The sequence below is a fragment of the Ovis aries genome, chromosome 4 (genome assembly GCF_016772045.2).
Source record: "Ovis aries strain OAR_USU_Benz2616 breed Rambouillet chromosome 4, ARS-UI_Ramb_v3.0, whole genome shotgun sequence".
Lineage (NCBI taxonomy): Eukaryota > Metazoa > Chordata > Mammalia > Artiodactyla > Bovidae > Ovis > Ovis aries.
In genome coordinates this window covers 118,228,234-118,245,615 of record NC_056057.1, presented here as the reverse complement: position 1 = coordinate 118,245,615, position 17,382 = coordinate 118,228,234, and the positions used below count along the sequence as shown (strand labels likewise).

General features: G+C 44.4%; 1 protein-coding gene across 3 annotated transcripts in view; it reads right to left on the bottom strand.

The window, feature by feature from the left end:
• The window catches only part of DPP6 (dipeptidyl peptidase like 6), a 980,810-nt gene that overhangs the window by 253,721 nt on the left and 709,707 nt on the right, over positions 1 to 17,382 (bottom strand). For all 3 annotated transcript variants that reach the window (XM_027969056.3, XM_027969054.3, XM_027969055.2), the window contains exon 5: positions 12,250 to 12,324. In XM_027969056.3, the coding sequence (XP_027824857.2) occupies positions 12,250 to 12,324 (75 nt within the window). The remainder of the gene's footprint in view (positions 1 to 12,249; positions 12,325 to 17,382) is intronic.

Here is a 17,382-nt window from a genome sequence, read left to right as displayed (position 1 = left end):
AGATGCACGCATGCATCTAGGTCACACTGCTGACTCGCTCTCATTGCTGTGTCTGTCTCTCTCTGCTCCTGCCACCGTGCACACAGGGACACTGTGATTCAGAGCGTCTCCCAGGCTCCAGCCCTCCTAACCCTTCCTGGGCGATCACTCACGATCCTCTTTCCCTGGGGGGTTCAAGGGAACGTGCATTTAAATACTTGTGTATGGCCTGGCCCCAGGACCTGTCTCCTCCCTTCCTGTTGGATCCTCTGGCTGGACCCACACACCTCATTCCCTGGGGCTCCCTGGTGGCGGTCAGTCTCAAGGTTGCCGAAGCTGTTGGTTAATTCAGGCCAGGGGCAATCCAGTAAAAATGACAGTTGTGACATGACGCAGATTAGACTACTGGTTGCTTTCACTAATCCCTTCTTCTTGCCTCATCCAAGGATTTATGTAATCAGAGCTAAGTAGCAAATCTACTCATGGATTTCAGTCTCGTTATATTTTCTCATTCCCTATAAGCAAAGGTTTTCCTTCTTTGGATGATTAGTAATCTTTGGTAGCTTGTGGAAACAAAAAAAAAAAAAAAAAAAGAGAGAACCTTTCAAAGCTCTGGATGCATAGGTCAGGTGGAGAGCTAGATTACAGAGAGATACTGGCTGGGTCATGTTCCTTCTGCCTAGCAGGATGCCTCTCTCCAGTGTGTAATTGCCTAATTATACAGCAGATTGCAGTTCTGATGCAAGAACAATGCACACTCCCCATCTCTTCTCACCTTTAGTGAAAATTATTCACCCCTCACATGCATGTGCACACAAGCACACACACGACACACGCATGGGAAATCCTGCAAACGTCAACACTTTTTGCCTATTGTCACCATCATACAGTGGAGGCAAGTCACGGAAAATGCCCACGGCAGCACCCAATTTAGGATCATTCAAGCAATGCCTTTTCACACTGTTCATGGTTTCTCGAGTCAAGAACACTGGTGTGGTTTGCCATTCCCTCCTCCAGTGGACCACGTTGTGTCACTGGAAAAGACCCTGATGCTGGGAAGGAGGAGAAAGGGGGGACAGAGGATGAGATGGTTGGATGGCATCACTGACTCAAGGGATATGAGTCTGAACAAACCCCGGCAGATGGTGAAAGACAGGAAAGCCTGGTGTGCTGCAGTTCACGGGTCGTAAAGAATCCGGCATGACTTGGTGACTCAACAACAACACAAAAGCAACACACTGTCTCTGCTCGTTAATTTCTACAGATTCAAAACCCACGGCTACTGACTTGGCTGGAAGCCCCATCACGGCAGGTGTATCAGTAAAACCCGCCAAGTCCAGACGTTGGTGTTCACTACCACACCACAGAGTGAGCCTGAAGACTCAGGAGTAAGCGACCTGCTAAGATGGGCAAAGATTATAGAAAATTAAAACCTAGTAGAACTCCAAATTAGCAGAACTCCAAATTCCCAGGGGACTTGCTGCCTCACCCACAGAGCCCATCACGGAGTTTTTCCAACTATACAGCCTACTCACTGCAGAAAATACGAAGGAAAAAGTGGAACCCGATAAACTCTTGAAAATGACGTTCAAGAAAGTCTATCTATTATTATAAAAGTAATAAGTTTAGTTGCCCAGAAGAAAAGCAAGAGCAGGTCCTAGCCTGCTTCTAGCAATGGGCTGTCTGATTCTACCGCTGAGCTAAAATTCCCAATTGCATGTGCTACAGGAAATGCTACCAACAGCACCTTCGTACCATTCTGTTAAATCATTTTCTCTGATGGCAGCTGGAGCCGAAAACCACAAATGGAACTGGTCCTAACTTATAACAAGGATGAATTCCTTTAGTTTTTAGTAACATAAAGACGCTCTAACCACCAAGGAGAGATAATGAGTCTCTGAGCCCTAGCTGTCGCTGGGAAGGCCCAGTGGCTCGGTGCACAGTAATCTCTGCACACGACTGCTGTCCATGTTAATCAGCTCCGAGTCTCCGCATACAGTCGCTGTCACGCAGCTCACCCACAGTGAAGGGCTATTAAATTGGAAGTGAAGCCCAGATCTTCACCTAGAACTTGAGGCCTTTCCCCCTCCGTACATTACAATGACGGCCATTCACAGCAAGAGCAGTTGGGTGTTCTCGGTTTCCCCCCGCCCTGTGCCACTCGGCACACCTGCTCTCCTCATGTACATTCCTCCATTTCTTTTGTTACTAACGACACAACTTCCATGATTAATTGAGATGACTCAGAGGCCCTCCTCCAGCGCGAGGCCTTTGGTGACCTCTGGATGAGGTCACCGCCACCTGGAAGTGAGGCGGCCCCCTCCCCAACGCCCTCTCCTGCAGATGCTCAGCATCCGCTGGCACCACTGAACCCTGGACCGTGTCCTGCTTCTCAAACCCTCCCCGGGTCCTCCAAGACGCCGGTCCTTTGACTGGCGGGCTCTCCCTGAAGCTGTCCCTCCCTGCTCCTGTCCTCACTGACGCCAGCGACCAACAGATCACAGCACCCTCTCTTCCGTGGAGTGTCTCTTCGCCTCTTCATTTCTCCCTAACCTTCCCGGTTACCAGAGGGCTGGAAGATGCAGGAGAAAAGTCCTTCTCCGCCACCAGTGAATCCGCCCTGCTGTCCCAGGTCGCACCCCCATCCTCCAGCACATCTTTCCCACACTGGTAGTGCCCTGAGCCCCGCTCCCGTCTGCTCTTGCTTGCACTGGCTTAGCCATCCTGAGACGCCACCTGCAGCGTCGCACATGCGCTTTCTGGTGTCCACACTGCATCCATCCGCTGCCTTTGCCCCCACTTCCTCCCCTCCAGATTTCTGATCAAACACTCCTCCGCTTTCTGCCTGTGGCCCCTCCGGTTTTCACTTCCCGCCGTGAACAGGTGAGCGTCCACGGTAACTCACGATAATCACTTCTTTGAAAACAGCCTTAACTCCCAATTTCACTCACCTGCCGAATTCCAGTCGCATAGGGAGCTGGACCGATGAGGGCTCCAGGGAGAGGCGCCACCTGGAGGCCTGCCTTCCCCGCACCCACATCCGTACAAGCCCTGCCCCTCGAGGGCAAGAGGCCAGCAGGTCCTGCTGCTCTCTTCCGACTCCCCGCTCCTCTGCCATCACTCTCAAGCATTATTGGGAAAAAGAAATGGATGTGTCAAGAGACACTCAACAGCCCCGCTGCCTCTTCTTCTGCAGACAAGCTTCTTCCTGCACCTGGAGGAGGTGTCCCTCCCCCGTGGGCAGAAAGTCCCGGAGACGGTGGGAGAGGGTGGATTGGCTTCAAAGGCCCTGAGGTCAGAGGGTGCGGCGGACAGAGACAGGGCTGCCAATAGCACGCGGAGGAGTCTGGGGCCTCCCTGCAGGGGAGCAGGCCATCAGTCTAAGGCGAGTGCCAGGGAGAGACCTACGTGATCTTGCGTACGCATCTGCAGCTTATCTGGCTGGAGAAGAGCCAGAGAAGAAGCACAGAGAGCAATTAATGCCTGTTCTTAATTGAGGCATGCCGGGTCAAAGGGTTGGTCTGGGACACCACGGGTCAGAGGGCACGCCGCAGGTCAGAGAGGACGCCACAGGTCACCGCCCACAGGCTGTCACTTGTTACAGTCACTCAAGCTGCACGCCCAGAGCTGCACGCGTGGCCTCATTAGACTTTCCTGCTGCCTACAGATATGCCCAGAAAGCCTCTTTTTGTAACACTCCATGCTGCAAATAAGTATTTCGCGCACCTACAGAAGCTGTTCTCCAAAACATTAATCAGTACTTTTGGCCCCATAGAGTGCCGCAGGTCGGTTCAACCCCCTTTCTCCCCTCTGGAGCATCATTGCTCGCTCGCTCTCTCTCACACACACACAATCACCTCAACAATGTTTGCATTTTGTGGAGAAAAGGACCATTGTGAGGTCCACATTTTCCCATGTCCAATTCTGAGCTTTTAAGTCTAGCTCTGAAACTGGAATAGAAAGACAGACAAAAAAGAACAAAAGGCCCGAAAGTCTGTGCGTGCATTTCGAACCAGCTTTGTGTCAAGACAACACCACCACCACAATCCCCCGAAACGCTAAGCAGCTTCCACTTCAGAAACAAACAAAAGTCATTCAACTTCAGAAACAAACAAAACTCACCAACCACGACCGAACTTCTGGCACAGGAAGGATCTACTCCCTTCAGAGACAGGGAGCGGACCCAAGACGTCGGCTCAGCCTGGAGCAGAGGCTCCCGAAAACTCTGACCAGCAGCTGGACATCCACGGCCCCATACAACCACACACGGTGCTTCACGAGCTGTGTGATGGCGCACAGTGCAAAAGTCATGGGGCGGTTTCCAATGACCCAGCAGAGGAAGAGCCCCAGACAACCCGGCCTTCAACACTTAAAGAGCAACACACCAGGATACTAACAAATCAAGGGGAGCAGTTTCCCTTGTAAATTCTGCTGCTGGAGGGAAGGTGGTCGGAACTGAGACCCCAGGTTTAATCACAGAACAAAGGGGGTCCTGAGAACTGTTGGTGGGGGATTGGTGCCCTTTCAGGGGTCCTGGGACAGCGTTCACACTGGAGGCAATGAGTCCCACTAGGACCATCCTCACGGCTGCAGAAATGCCAGTGACCGCAGCCTTGCTCCTCACAGTTGGACCTGTGGACAGCTGCAGATGGAGACTAGATAGCTCCCTGCAATGCTGACTTCAGCCCTGACGCACGGAAACGTGTAAGGGGCTCATCTGGCAAGAACCACTGGGATCAGCTGGTTCCCTGAGGAAGGCCCAGAAAAGGCTTGCAGACAATGCAGAAAGATCTAGTTCAACAGCTGAAGAGTTAAGAATTCCTTTCCCTTAGTCACTACGGGGCAAAGATTTCATCAGTTCTTCTAATGGTCGATACCAGAAGCACACCACAGTACCTACAGTGGTTGCAAATGGGAGCTCATACACTCAGAATTACACCAATTGAGCTGTAGCAGAGTTGTTAAGTCAGTCCATAAGTTTGATTTCAATACTTTATAGCCAATCCCTTGTGATTATAAAGTCTCAAGTTATTTGTTTTCAATTAATTTTAATTGGAGGCTAATTACTCTACAGTATTGTAGTGGTTTCTACCATACATCAACACGAATCAGCCACGGGGGCACATGTGTGCCCCATCCCGAAGCCCCCTCCCACCTCCCTCCCCATCCCATCCCTCTGGGTCATCTCAGCGCACCAGCTTTGAGTGCCCTGTTTCATGCATCAAACTTGGACTGGTGATCTATTTCACAGATGGTAATATGCATGTCTCTATGCTAGTCTCTCAAATCATCCCAGCCTCTCCCTCTCCCACAGAGTCCAAAAGACTGTTCTTTACATCTGCGTCTCTTTTGCTGTCTCGCATACAGGGTTATCGTTACCATCTTTGTAAATTCTATATATATGCGTTAGTATACTGTTTTGGTGTTTTTCTTTCTGGCTTACTTCACTCTGTATAATAGGCTCCAGTTTCATCCACCTCATTAGAATGGATTCAAATATATTCTATTTAATGGCTGAGTACTACTCCATTGTGTATATGTACCTCAGCTTTCTTATCCATTCGTCTGCCAATGGACATCTAGGTTGCTTCCATGTCCTGGCTATTGTAAACAGTGCTGCGATGAACACTGGGGTTCCTGTGTCTCTTTCAATTCTGGTTTCCTCGGTGTGTATGCCCAGCAGTGGGATTGCTGGGTCGTATGGCAGTTCTATTTCCAGATTTTTAAGGAATCTCCACACTGTTCTCCATAGTGGCTGTACTAGTTTGCCTTCCCACCAACAGTGTAAGAGGGTTCCTTTTTCTCGACACCCTCTCCAGCATTTATTGTTTGTAGACTTTTTGATATGGCAGAAGCCAAAGAAATATTGTAAAGCAATTATCCTTCAAGTAAAAATAAATTTAAAAAATTAACTCTCATAGACATAGGTACTAGAGATTCCAGAATTCTGTTGAGGTTCACCTTAAACCAGACAGGTTCAACCAGACCTACACATGTTTGGCTGTTTTTCAGATTTCACATGAATTATAAAGGTCATGGTCCCTTAGATGGCAAAATGGGCTGCATAAACTTACCATAAGGGCAGGAAAAGGGTAGCAATTTATTAGGTCTAAAGATGGCTTCAAATTCCTGCAGGAAGCTCAGCATGAAACCACCTTATCTCAGGTCTGAGCAGGATGCCTGTCGGCAGAGGGGATGGGAATCAAGAACCTTGGGGCTGAGCGCCCCTCTCCCCACCACTGAGAGGGGAGATGCTGGAAGCCAAGGGACCACACACTCCTGTGTCGCCAGCATCTGCCCTCGTCCGCCTTTGAGAAGAGCAGAGAGTCGGTCTGTGACTTGGCTCAAAGCTTTAAGTGCTAGACAGCTAAAAAGGGCAAGGAGACTGCCACGTTCTGCCTCTGTAGGAAGCAAAGGCGCCCGAGGCCGATCAAGACACACGTGGGCCTCCAGACCCTCTGCGCCATGGAGCACAGGCAGGGCTGGCCGGGGACGCTGGGGGACGCAGAGCTGGGCAGAGCGGGCGAGGGGCGGGCGGGGGGCAGTGGGGGTGTGGGCTCAGCAGGGGTAGACTGTGATAGATGGGATGCGCAAACAGGGCCCTAATGCATACAGGAACTGTGCTCATAACCTGTGATAAACCATAATAGAGAAGGATAGGAGAAAGAAGACACACACACACACACACACACACACACACACACGTACATACACACGTACACACATGTGTATACATATACACACATACGCATGTATACATATACACATATGTGCACACACACGCGTACATATACACACATACACGTGTATACATATACACATGTGCACACACGTGCACACACACGTGTATACACACATACACGTGTATACATATACACACATGCATGCATACATATACACATACACACATATGTGTGTATAATATACACACATGTGCATACATATATACACACGTATGTGTGTATACATATACACACATGTGTATACATACACACATACACACATGTGTACACACACGTACACATATACACATGCATGTATACGCATACACACACGTGTATACACACACGTGTGTGTATACATATACACATATACACACACATACACACACACGTGTGTGTGCTTCTCAGTAACCTGTGATAAACCGTAATGGAGAAGAACAGGAGAAAGAATACGCAAACACACACGTGTATACATATACACACATATGCATGTATACATATACACACATGTGTATACATACACACATACACACACATACGTGTGTGCTTATTCACTCAGTCATGTCCAACTCTTGCAACCCTATGGACTGCAGCCTGCCAGGTTCCTCTCTCCATGGGATTTTCCAGGCCAGAATACTGGAGTGGGTTGCCATTTCCTATATATATCACACACACACACACATATAATATATATCATATTTATATATCTCACTTAAATATAAATATATATCTCACCTAACACACATATATATATCTCACCTAAAGACTTCAATGTGCAGCAGAAATTAACACAACATTATAAATCAACTCTAGTTTAATAAAATAAATTTTTAAAAAATGTGACAGTGATGACACCAGGGTCTGGATGGAAGCATGCTACCTCCACAAACCACCATCTGTATTTAGAATAACAAAGGATTTGAGTAACTTCCCCAACTAAGTGGCATCATCTTTAACTGCTAATACACAATCCTTAGAAGACAGAAAGAACATCACAGTAGTTCTTTGTACACTCTCCTTTTCTAGCACAAAACTTTAAAAAGCTCTTTAAGATGTATACCAGTACAGCAAGAGACATATATCCGCATTTAATGGCCCAATAATTTCCTGCTGTATTCTAATTTTATTGCTAAATTTGAGATTCCAGAAGTAGTTAGTACTTAAAAAAAAAAAGAGTAAGCTTTCACTTGGGTGCCTAACAGAATGGTAGCAATACTGCACTTGCCTGGATTTATGTAGTATCTTTATACCACCAATCTTGAAAGTATCATAATAAAAACAAAAAATCATAGCAGGAAGTTATATAGATAGAACCCACGATGTTCGAGATCTGGATTAGGCATCTTCTTATATCATGAATTTAAACTACTCAGTAACCCAGACAGCTAAGTGATCCTCCATGCTGGTTTCACAACATCCCTAAGTCAGTAATGGACAGGACAGCATCTCCACTTCTCCGGCAGGAGAACCACAGAGGTCTGGGCCACCTGAGGTCATCAGAAAGTTGCTTGCAGAGGACCGATGAAAACTCATTTTCCTGCCCAAACACAGCCCTCTATGGAGGCTGTCATCCCACCTCTTGGCCCATCTGAGTGGGAAGCCACATAAGGAAGGAAGGAGCTCATTATATCCCTTCCGCAGATGCGTCCTATGCATAAGAGAAGTGGGGTTCAGTCCCTGGGGGTGGGGAAGATCCCCTGGAGGAGGGCATGGCAACCCGCTCCAGTATTCTTGCCTGGAGAATCCCATGGACAGGGGAGCCTGGAGGGCTACAGTCCGTGGGGTCACACAGAGACAGACACGACTGAGTGACTCAGCACAGCCCAGCATCTCCTTTAAACACTGCAGCCAGAACTTCCACAAATATTCACTGGCTCTTTCAGAAAATAATTGCTAAGAAATAATATTTTCCAGATAAAAATTCTCTTTCCTCTTTGAAAGTCACAAAATGTATTAATATTTTAAAATGACCTAAGATATCAAGGTTTAAAATTTTTCCCCTCCTCCCCTAAGAGTTTTAGAAACTTCTCACATTTGCCAAATATACTTCAATATGAAGGAACATGGTTGCTCTAATTAGATAACTTTACGGAAATTTACCCCTCTAAGTATAGTTTAGTTACTATAGTTAAAATAGCTTTCTAATTAAAATAAAAAATTACTATCCCCCAATGTCTAGCTTAGTTTCAAGAGAACCCTTTAGAAGCAATACACTGAGAAATGTTATGAAGTTCTACAAGTGAAACAGAAAATAACAGAAATACTGGCTCTTTGTGGGCAGGAGTGGTCTTTTGAGCAGAAGTGAGAGGGTGTAAACAAAGGTCCGTCTAGTCAGAGCTATGGTTTTTCCAGGGGTCATGTATGGATGTGAGAGTTGGACTGTAAAGAAAGCTGAGCGCCAAAGAATTGATGCTTTTGAACTGTGGTGTTGGAGAAGACTCTTGAGAGTCCCTTGGACTGCAAGGAGATCCAACCAGTCTATCCTAAGGGAGACCAGTCCCTCCCTTGGAGGGACTGATGTTGAAGCTGAAACTCCAATACTTTGGCCACCTCATGCGAACAGCTGACTCATTGGAAAAGAGTCTGATGCTGGGAGGGATTGAGGGCAGGAGGAGAAGGGGACGACAGAGGATGAGATGGCTGGATGGCATCACTGACTCGACGGACATGAGTTTGGGGGAACTCCGGGAGTTGGTGATAGACAGGGAGGCCTGGCGTGCTGTTGTTCATGGGGCTGCAGGGAGTCGGACACGACTGAGAGACTGAACTGAACTGAACTGAGAGGGTGTAAAGAAACATATTCTGCAAACTGCAGGACTGGCACACATTAATAAAAACATAATATTGTTTATTACTTTTCAATTCTAGAGACATTTATGGATCTATAGGCATCTAAGGCCTGGAAAAATTGGAAAACTGTGCTTGGGTTTATTTCTCAAATCTAATTGCTAACTTTATATTTTTTTAAAAGGGTAATTTTGAGACCATTTAAAAAGCGTATGGTTGACACAGTTAACATTAGCTAATTTGTGGATGTTCAAGGCTGTTAGTTAAGCTATAAGTTTAATAATATTAAAAGAGTTTAGTAGTAAAAAAGATATGCTAATTAGCAAGATGCCCCCATTTCCAGAATAAATGTGGAATGTTACTAAAATGTTTCACAAATAGGGGTCTCTTTCTTTCATGACATAATTTTTTTTTCCTTTTTGTGTATTTCGTAGAATTTCAAGGATTTAAACAAAGTCAGTTTGAATCTCGCTCCAGAGCTAAGGAGTTCAGAGAGAAGATAATGGCACAGACATATCTGTTCAGCACCAAAAATACACACATGGTTCTGGGCCACATCTCAAGGGGGCGGACAGGACAAAGGGCCTCCTGCTCTACGAACAGCTGACAACATTAAAAACGGGCAAATGAAACCAGCTGACGTCAAACAACTGGGAACTGACGCAACACTGCAACCAGTCTGAATGACCGAGAGGAAGAAATACACAGTTCAGGCAGGTTGCTTGGACAGTCACATGCTCAGTAACGGCTCAGCTCTCAGAAACCATCAAGGGTTACTTCTTTGATTCAGGTTAAAAATACCCAGTTCTATAGATTTTTAAAAATATAGCACACATTTTTGATATTTGATCATTTTTACAGTTGAAAATATAGCTACATCAGTACAATTTTTTTTTTCTTTTTTTTACATTTTCCCTCAATTGAGAAATCAAACTGAACACACGTCTACTCCAAAGGCCAACGGATGCCGTGCAGGGAGAAAGCATTAGCTCAAGGTGTCTATTTACAGCCTGTGTTCTACATGCTAGAGACTTGGGTTTAGCAAAATATCCTCTCCCCAAATGGCATCAGCTGCAATGTGATCCGCAGGCACTGTCCCCGAGGAGCACTGGGAGGAAGGAGGGGGATGGTGGAGAGCTCCATGATGGACAGAACCACAGGGTCCCAGGCACTCCAAGTGAGCAGGTAGAAGCTCCTCTAAAAGATTCTGAAGAACAAATACAAACTTTGCTTTCAAGGAGCAGGATGCTCATTACCAAACACGGCAACTCATCCCATTATTGAGCTCCTCCTATTATGAAAAGACTGTCCAGGAAGATGACCTGAAACCTGTCTTTCAAGGCTTTTCTCACTTGGGTGTTGGTTTTGTCTCCTCGGAGCAACTCAGCGTTCATTTCCCTATTCCTACAAAAGTCCTTCAAAGATCTGCTGGGATTCTTCTCTTATTCAAGGGTGGAGGTTATGTTTTTGGCAGCTTCCAAGGGTGGTGAGAGGGGCTGGAATACTATCAGCTGTGACCGTCACGCTCAGAGGTATGCAGGGTTCGGTGTCAGATGCGTGGAGTCCCAAAGCTAGTATGTCAAGTTCACTGACCTCCCTAATCAAATAGCTGAAGATGACTAATTGTTCCAAAGGATTCAGACGGAGAAAATGAAAACTTTTACATAGTGGACATTTTCAAAACTAGTACATGGAAAACTGAGGATGGAGAATTTAAAAAGATCTCCTTTTGGAGGAACAAATCCCCAATTGAAGTTTTAATTGAGACTGAAATCCAGTTGTCAAGAAATAATAATCCAGCTGTGAAGTTACTTTGAAAAGAAATTCTAAAGTGTTTAGAATCGGAGTTGCTTCTCCATGCAAACCCCAGCTTCCTCACTGGTGTGTAACTCAACAAGCTTGCCCAGCTCATGCCAGGGGGAGATTCTCTCAGACTCACCAAGGAGCTACTCAGACATGAATGATGATGCAAGTATCATTACATCTCACAGAAGCTTCACGAAACTCCAATTAGAATATTCTCAAAAGAACTAGAAAGCAGTGGAATTCCATATTTTATTTGCCAGAGAAAAAAGTTCCACTGATGCATATTTCTAAAGCTGCTAATCTCTTGCAAGCCAAACATCTGTTTCACTTAAATACATTGCGCCCTCTCGCTCAATTTAAAGAGCCAAAATGAATCCCAATGTATCAGTGCAGTAAAAAGGAGAGAGACCCAGTTTTAGAGTGCTACCAAAGACCAGGATGAGATTTTATAAAGAATTCTGGTGAAATTTTGTGGGAGATTCATTCAGGAAGTGCTAAAAACAAGGGTTTATATAAAGAAAGTGACAGTTCAAGTCTTCTCTAGAACACTGTGAGGCCAGGAGATAATTAACACTTGATTTTAATTTAGGGAGAACCTGAAAGTCATTTTCTGTTCTTAGGATAAAATGTATGGCGTGATTGAGAAAATGGCAAGAAAAATAATTTACAAAAGGGTAAATTAATCTACAAAAGGACAACTTTTTGTTACCAATGAAATCCTATGAAATAGGCCTTTAAAGGAGTGTTTTGTTGGTTTTTTTCCCCTCTGTTAAAAAGATTTTCATACCTTTCCTCTCTCCTAGGTGGCAGTGTGGCATAAAAGGAGACTATCTCAGAATCCATTAACTATTACAGGATTCAAAGATCAGTAAGAATAGAGATTCAAGGGAAAATACTTAATACGGTATTAGAATAAAGAAACACATTTCTATAAATAGGAAAGACGAGTACTCACTGGTTCCACGTTATATGAAAAAAGAGCGTATTCTCTATCTGGAGATATTTCATATCTGATGGCTCTTAATGATTCCTAAAAGAAAAAAAAAAACCAACAAAGAATTTTAGAACATTACATATAACATAACTCAAAATCTTGCACTGAGACTGTGCCTGATGGTGCCATCTTCAAAATTTATTAATAAAATTCCTTTGCAGCAAATTCGCTAAAGTCTGTTAAATATGGCTCTGTCCTTTTTTTGGCTAATGGAATACTGCTCAGTTACATAATGTTCTTTTACACCTCATTTGTTGTTTTTCAAGTTTCAACAAAACATATTGTATCTATTGAAACAAGCTGATGTAAATAAGCATAAAAACAATTCTTTCCCCACAAGATTCCCAACCTCTCTGTATCTTTAAGCATGGGCTTCCCTAGAAGCTCAGACGGTTTACGCCTAAAATGCAAGGGACTCAGGTTGGGAGGCTCCCCTGGAAAAGGGAATGGCAACCCCCTCCAGTATCCTTGCCTGGAGAATCCCATGGAGGAGGAGCCTGGCGGGCTGCAGTCCATGGGGTCACAAAGAGCCGGACACGACTGTGCAACTGACACACATCTTTAAGCATGCGTTCCTTTGCTCACTGTTACACTTAGAAGCTTACATTCAGCAGATTTGTTCCTAAAATAGAATCGCATTCCACACCTGATTTGGCAACCTGCCTTTGCACCTCCGTGGACTCTAATTCACAGGTCAGTGGATAGAGGACTCAGTATCATGTTTTCTTTCAAATTTCTTCATAGCACACAGGTGATTTTCCATAAATGAAATAATCAAAAATGCTGTGTTTCCCTTCAACTTGTCTGTCTTCTCTGAAGCACTCACACAGACCCTCACACCCAGTAAGAGAGCCCGATATTGTCAGCTTGACATGCGTCACTCTATAAATGATCCTATGACCACATGTAAACATTAGATGTTTCAGTTCAGTTCAGTCACTCAGTCGTGTCCGACTCTTTGCAACCCCATGAACTGCAGCACGCCAGGCCTCCCTGCCCATCACCAACTCCCAGAGCTTACTCAAACCCATGTCCATTGAGTCGGTGATGCCATCCAGCCATCTCATCCTCTGCTGTCCCCTTCTCCTCCTGCTTTGAATGTTTACTAACATCAGGGTCTTTTCAAAAGAGTTAGCTCTTCGCATCAGGTGGCCAAAATATTGGAGTTTCAGCTTCAGCATCAGTCCTTCCGATGAACACCCAGGACTGATCTCCTTTAGGAGGGACTGGTTGGATCTCCTTGCAGTCCAAGGGACTTGTAAGTGTCTTCTCCAACAGTTCAAAAACATCAATTCTTTGGCGCTCAGCTTTTTTTATAATCCAATTCTCACATCCATATATGACTACTAGAAAAAACATACCCTTGCCTAGATGGATGTTTGTTGACAAAGTAATGTCTCTGCTTTTTAATATGCTGTCTAGGTTGGTCGTAACTTTCCTTCCAAGGAGTAAGCGTCTTTTAATTTCATGGCTGCAATCACCATCTGCAGTGATTTTGGAGCCCCCCAAAATAAAGTCTGACACTGTTCCCCCATCTATTTGCCATGAAGCGATGGGACTGGATGCCATGATCTTAGTTTTGTGAATGTTGAGTTTTAAGCCAACTTTTCACTCTCCTCTTTCACCTTCCTCAGGAGGCTCTTTAGTTCTTCTTCACTTTCTGCCATAAGCGTGGTGTCATCTGCATATCTGAGGTTATTGACATTTTTCCCGGCAATCTTGATTCCATCTTGTGCTTCATCCACATCACTGTTTCTCATGATGTACTCTGCATATAAGTTAAATAAGCAGGGTGACAATATACAGCCTTGACGTACTCCTATGCCTATTTCGAACCAGTCTGTTGTTCCATGTCCAGTTCTGACTGTTGCTTCCTGACCCGCATACAGATTTCTCAACAGGCAGGTCAGGTGGTCTAAAAATCACGTCACCCTGAACAATTCTCATCTCCGTTTTCTCATGCAACAATAAAGGAAGGAAATGACTCTCAGGCAGTTGGTTTCACCTGAATTAGTGATCGGTACTGTGACCAAGACTCTCGGGAGTCTTGTTTATCCCCTAGGAACCGTGTTTGTGGAGACTTTCCGAAACGTAGCTGCCATGAATAATAGGAATCTGCTTTAAATACCCTTGGTGAGGACTGAGTGAGTGAAGATAAATCCGCACAGTAGAATAGTATGCAAGATTTTAGTCAGTTCAGTCACTCAGTTGTGTTAGACTCTCCAACCATCTCATCCTCTGTTGTCCCCTTCTCCTCCTGCCCTCAATCTTTCCCAGCATCAGGGGCTTAATGAGTCAGTTCTTTGCATCAAGTGGCCAAAGTATTGGAGTTTCAGCTTCAACATCAGTCCTTCCAATGAACACCCAGTACTGATCTCCCTTAGGATTGACTGGTTTGATCTTCTTGCAGTCCAAGGGACTTTCTAAGAGTCTTCGCCAATGCCACAGTTCAAAAGCATCAATTTTTTGGCACTCAGCTTTCTTTACGGTCCAACTCTCATATCCATACATGACTACTGGAAAAACCATAACTTTGACTATACTATGTATGTTGACGAAAATATTTTATCAAATGCTCAGCATTAATTGTTTCAAAGTTCTAATTAGGATTCTGTTAAAATTTTATATCAATTTAAAGAGAATTAACATTTTAAATACTGTATTCTCACCTAAGATTACATTGTTGTTGTCATTGTTCAGTTGCTCAGTCGTGTCTGACTCTTTGCAACCCCATGGATTGCAGCACGCCAGGCTTCCCTGTCCTTCACCATCTCCTGGAGCTTACTGAAACTCATGTCCACGGAAAGCATATGAAAGCTGAGATCAACCATCTCATCCTCTGTCGACCCCTTCTCCTCCTGCCTGCAATCTTTCCCAGCATCCTGATCTTTTCTAATGAGTCAGCTTTTCGGATCAGGTGACCAAAGTATTGTAGCTTCAGTTTCAGCATCAGGCCTTCTGATTAAAATTCAGAGTTGATTTCCTTTAGGATGGACTGGTTTGATCTCCTTGCAACCCAATGGACTTCCAAGAGTCTTCTTCGATACCACAGTTCAAAAGCATCAATACTTTGGCATTCAGCCTTCTTTATGGTCCAAATCTCAGTCCACACATGACTACTGGAAAAACCACAGCTTTGACTACAGATGTTTGTCAGCAGAGTAATGTCTCTGCTTTTTAATACTTTTAAGATTATATTGTATCCTTTTATTTTTTTCAAATTTTCAATAAGATTGTATAGTTGGCTTTATTCTAACTCCCAGTACTTTTCTTAGATTTATCCCAGGTCTTTGTACAGTTTGTGTGATGTGAATGGAATATTTTCTCCATTTCTATTTCTAGATATTCATGTTAAGGAATAGAGAAGGTTTTGATTTATTATATTTATATACTAAAGCTATATTAATAAGTTTTCTTACTAATTACAGTAGTTTTTAAAAAACTAATGCCTTTTAGGTTTTCTTTTTTTTTTTTTTTTGCCTTTTAGGTTTTCTAAAGTAGAATTATATGATCAGAAAAGAGATATATATATTTTCCTGTACTCAGCATGCAGCTTGCTTATATACTGCATTTCCCACCATTCAAGAACATATTAAATATTAATGGTGATGTTGAGTATTCCTTCCTGACTATAATTGAAATGGTTTTATTGTTTGCCATTTAGAATGATTTTCTTTGCTCATTGGTCCATGATAAATAGTCTTTATGCTATTAAAGCAGTCTGTACTGTTATCTTACCTGGAATTTTTGTCAGGAGTGGTTGATAAATTTTATCAGATGCCCTTTCAGCATCTTGTGACATAGTTACAAGTATTTTCCTGTTAATGTGTGGTTGCAGTGAATTTTGTTGATTGATTTCCTGAACCCGAATGCTGTTGAAATGATCACACCTTACTGTTCAGAGAACACTATTATTCTCATACATGACTGAACTCTACTTGCCGATATTTTACTTATAATTTTTGCGTTTATGCTCACTAGTGAGATCAGTATATAGTTTATACTTTGTTGGAGATTACGAGTGAAATAACATAAAACAAGACACACACAAAAGACAGACGCATACTCCGGCCGGAGGAACAGAACTGGGCAAAAAACTAATTGCCGTTTATTATAAAAGCCCCCTAGGCAGAATTCCAGACTGCATGAATAAGCCTTTTCAGCACAGTGCAGGTACATACATGTTATCGTATAGCAAAGGGGAGTGAAATCCCTGTCTACTGCAGAGTCTGCCCAAAGCCCTCATCGCCCTCTTATCTCAAGAAGGGAATGCTCCCTCATTTGCAACGGACCATTAAACTCAAGGCTGCGTCCAGACTCTTTGGCAGAACGCATCGCTTGCAAGGATGCTCAGCCCGAGCAGAGAGACCCGTTTGCAGGCACATCTCTGCTACCCTATTAACCCTTCACACTTTGCATTATTTGGGACTATTTAGTTGTCAATGATACAATGTTTTAATAACACTATTCTAACTTTCAACAATACTGGTCTGCATAGATTTTGAGAGGTGGGGGGCATGCTTCTGGTGAGATGCTCATCTGAACGGTTCTGCCCTGTTTTCTTGGACTAGATACACACATGTGTGATTGTGAGTGCACAGAAGGAGAGGGGGCCATGCAGGAGAGAAAGAAATAAAATGTAGGCTGCTCCAAATTACCGAGTAATAGAAGGGAAAGGAAGAGCAGAAAGCATCAATATATCCGCAGGCTCTTTTGTGAAAACAATCTCCTCATAAAAGGAAAAAAAGAATACACAAGTGAAATAGATTAGTAATGGTGAAACAAATGCCAGACAGTGACCAGGTTCAACGAGCTCCAAGAGGACTCTGTCAGACACGACTGAGGGGCTGAACACACAGACGGAGGACCCTGTGGAGCCCACAGAAGCGCGACGAAACAACACACGGATGACTGTGATCGCGCCCTCCCTAGTCAGTGAGGAAGAAGGGGGCTCCCGGACCAGGCAGTACGGCCCATACCTGGGCCCCTCCTTCCCTAAGAAATCATTTTAAGCGGGATCAGACAGCCCCGGTGCTGCTCCCAGCACTGCCTGTGAGGGAGAAAACCCGCAGAAGCTGCAGAACAGGCTGCGGG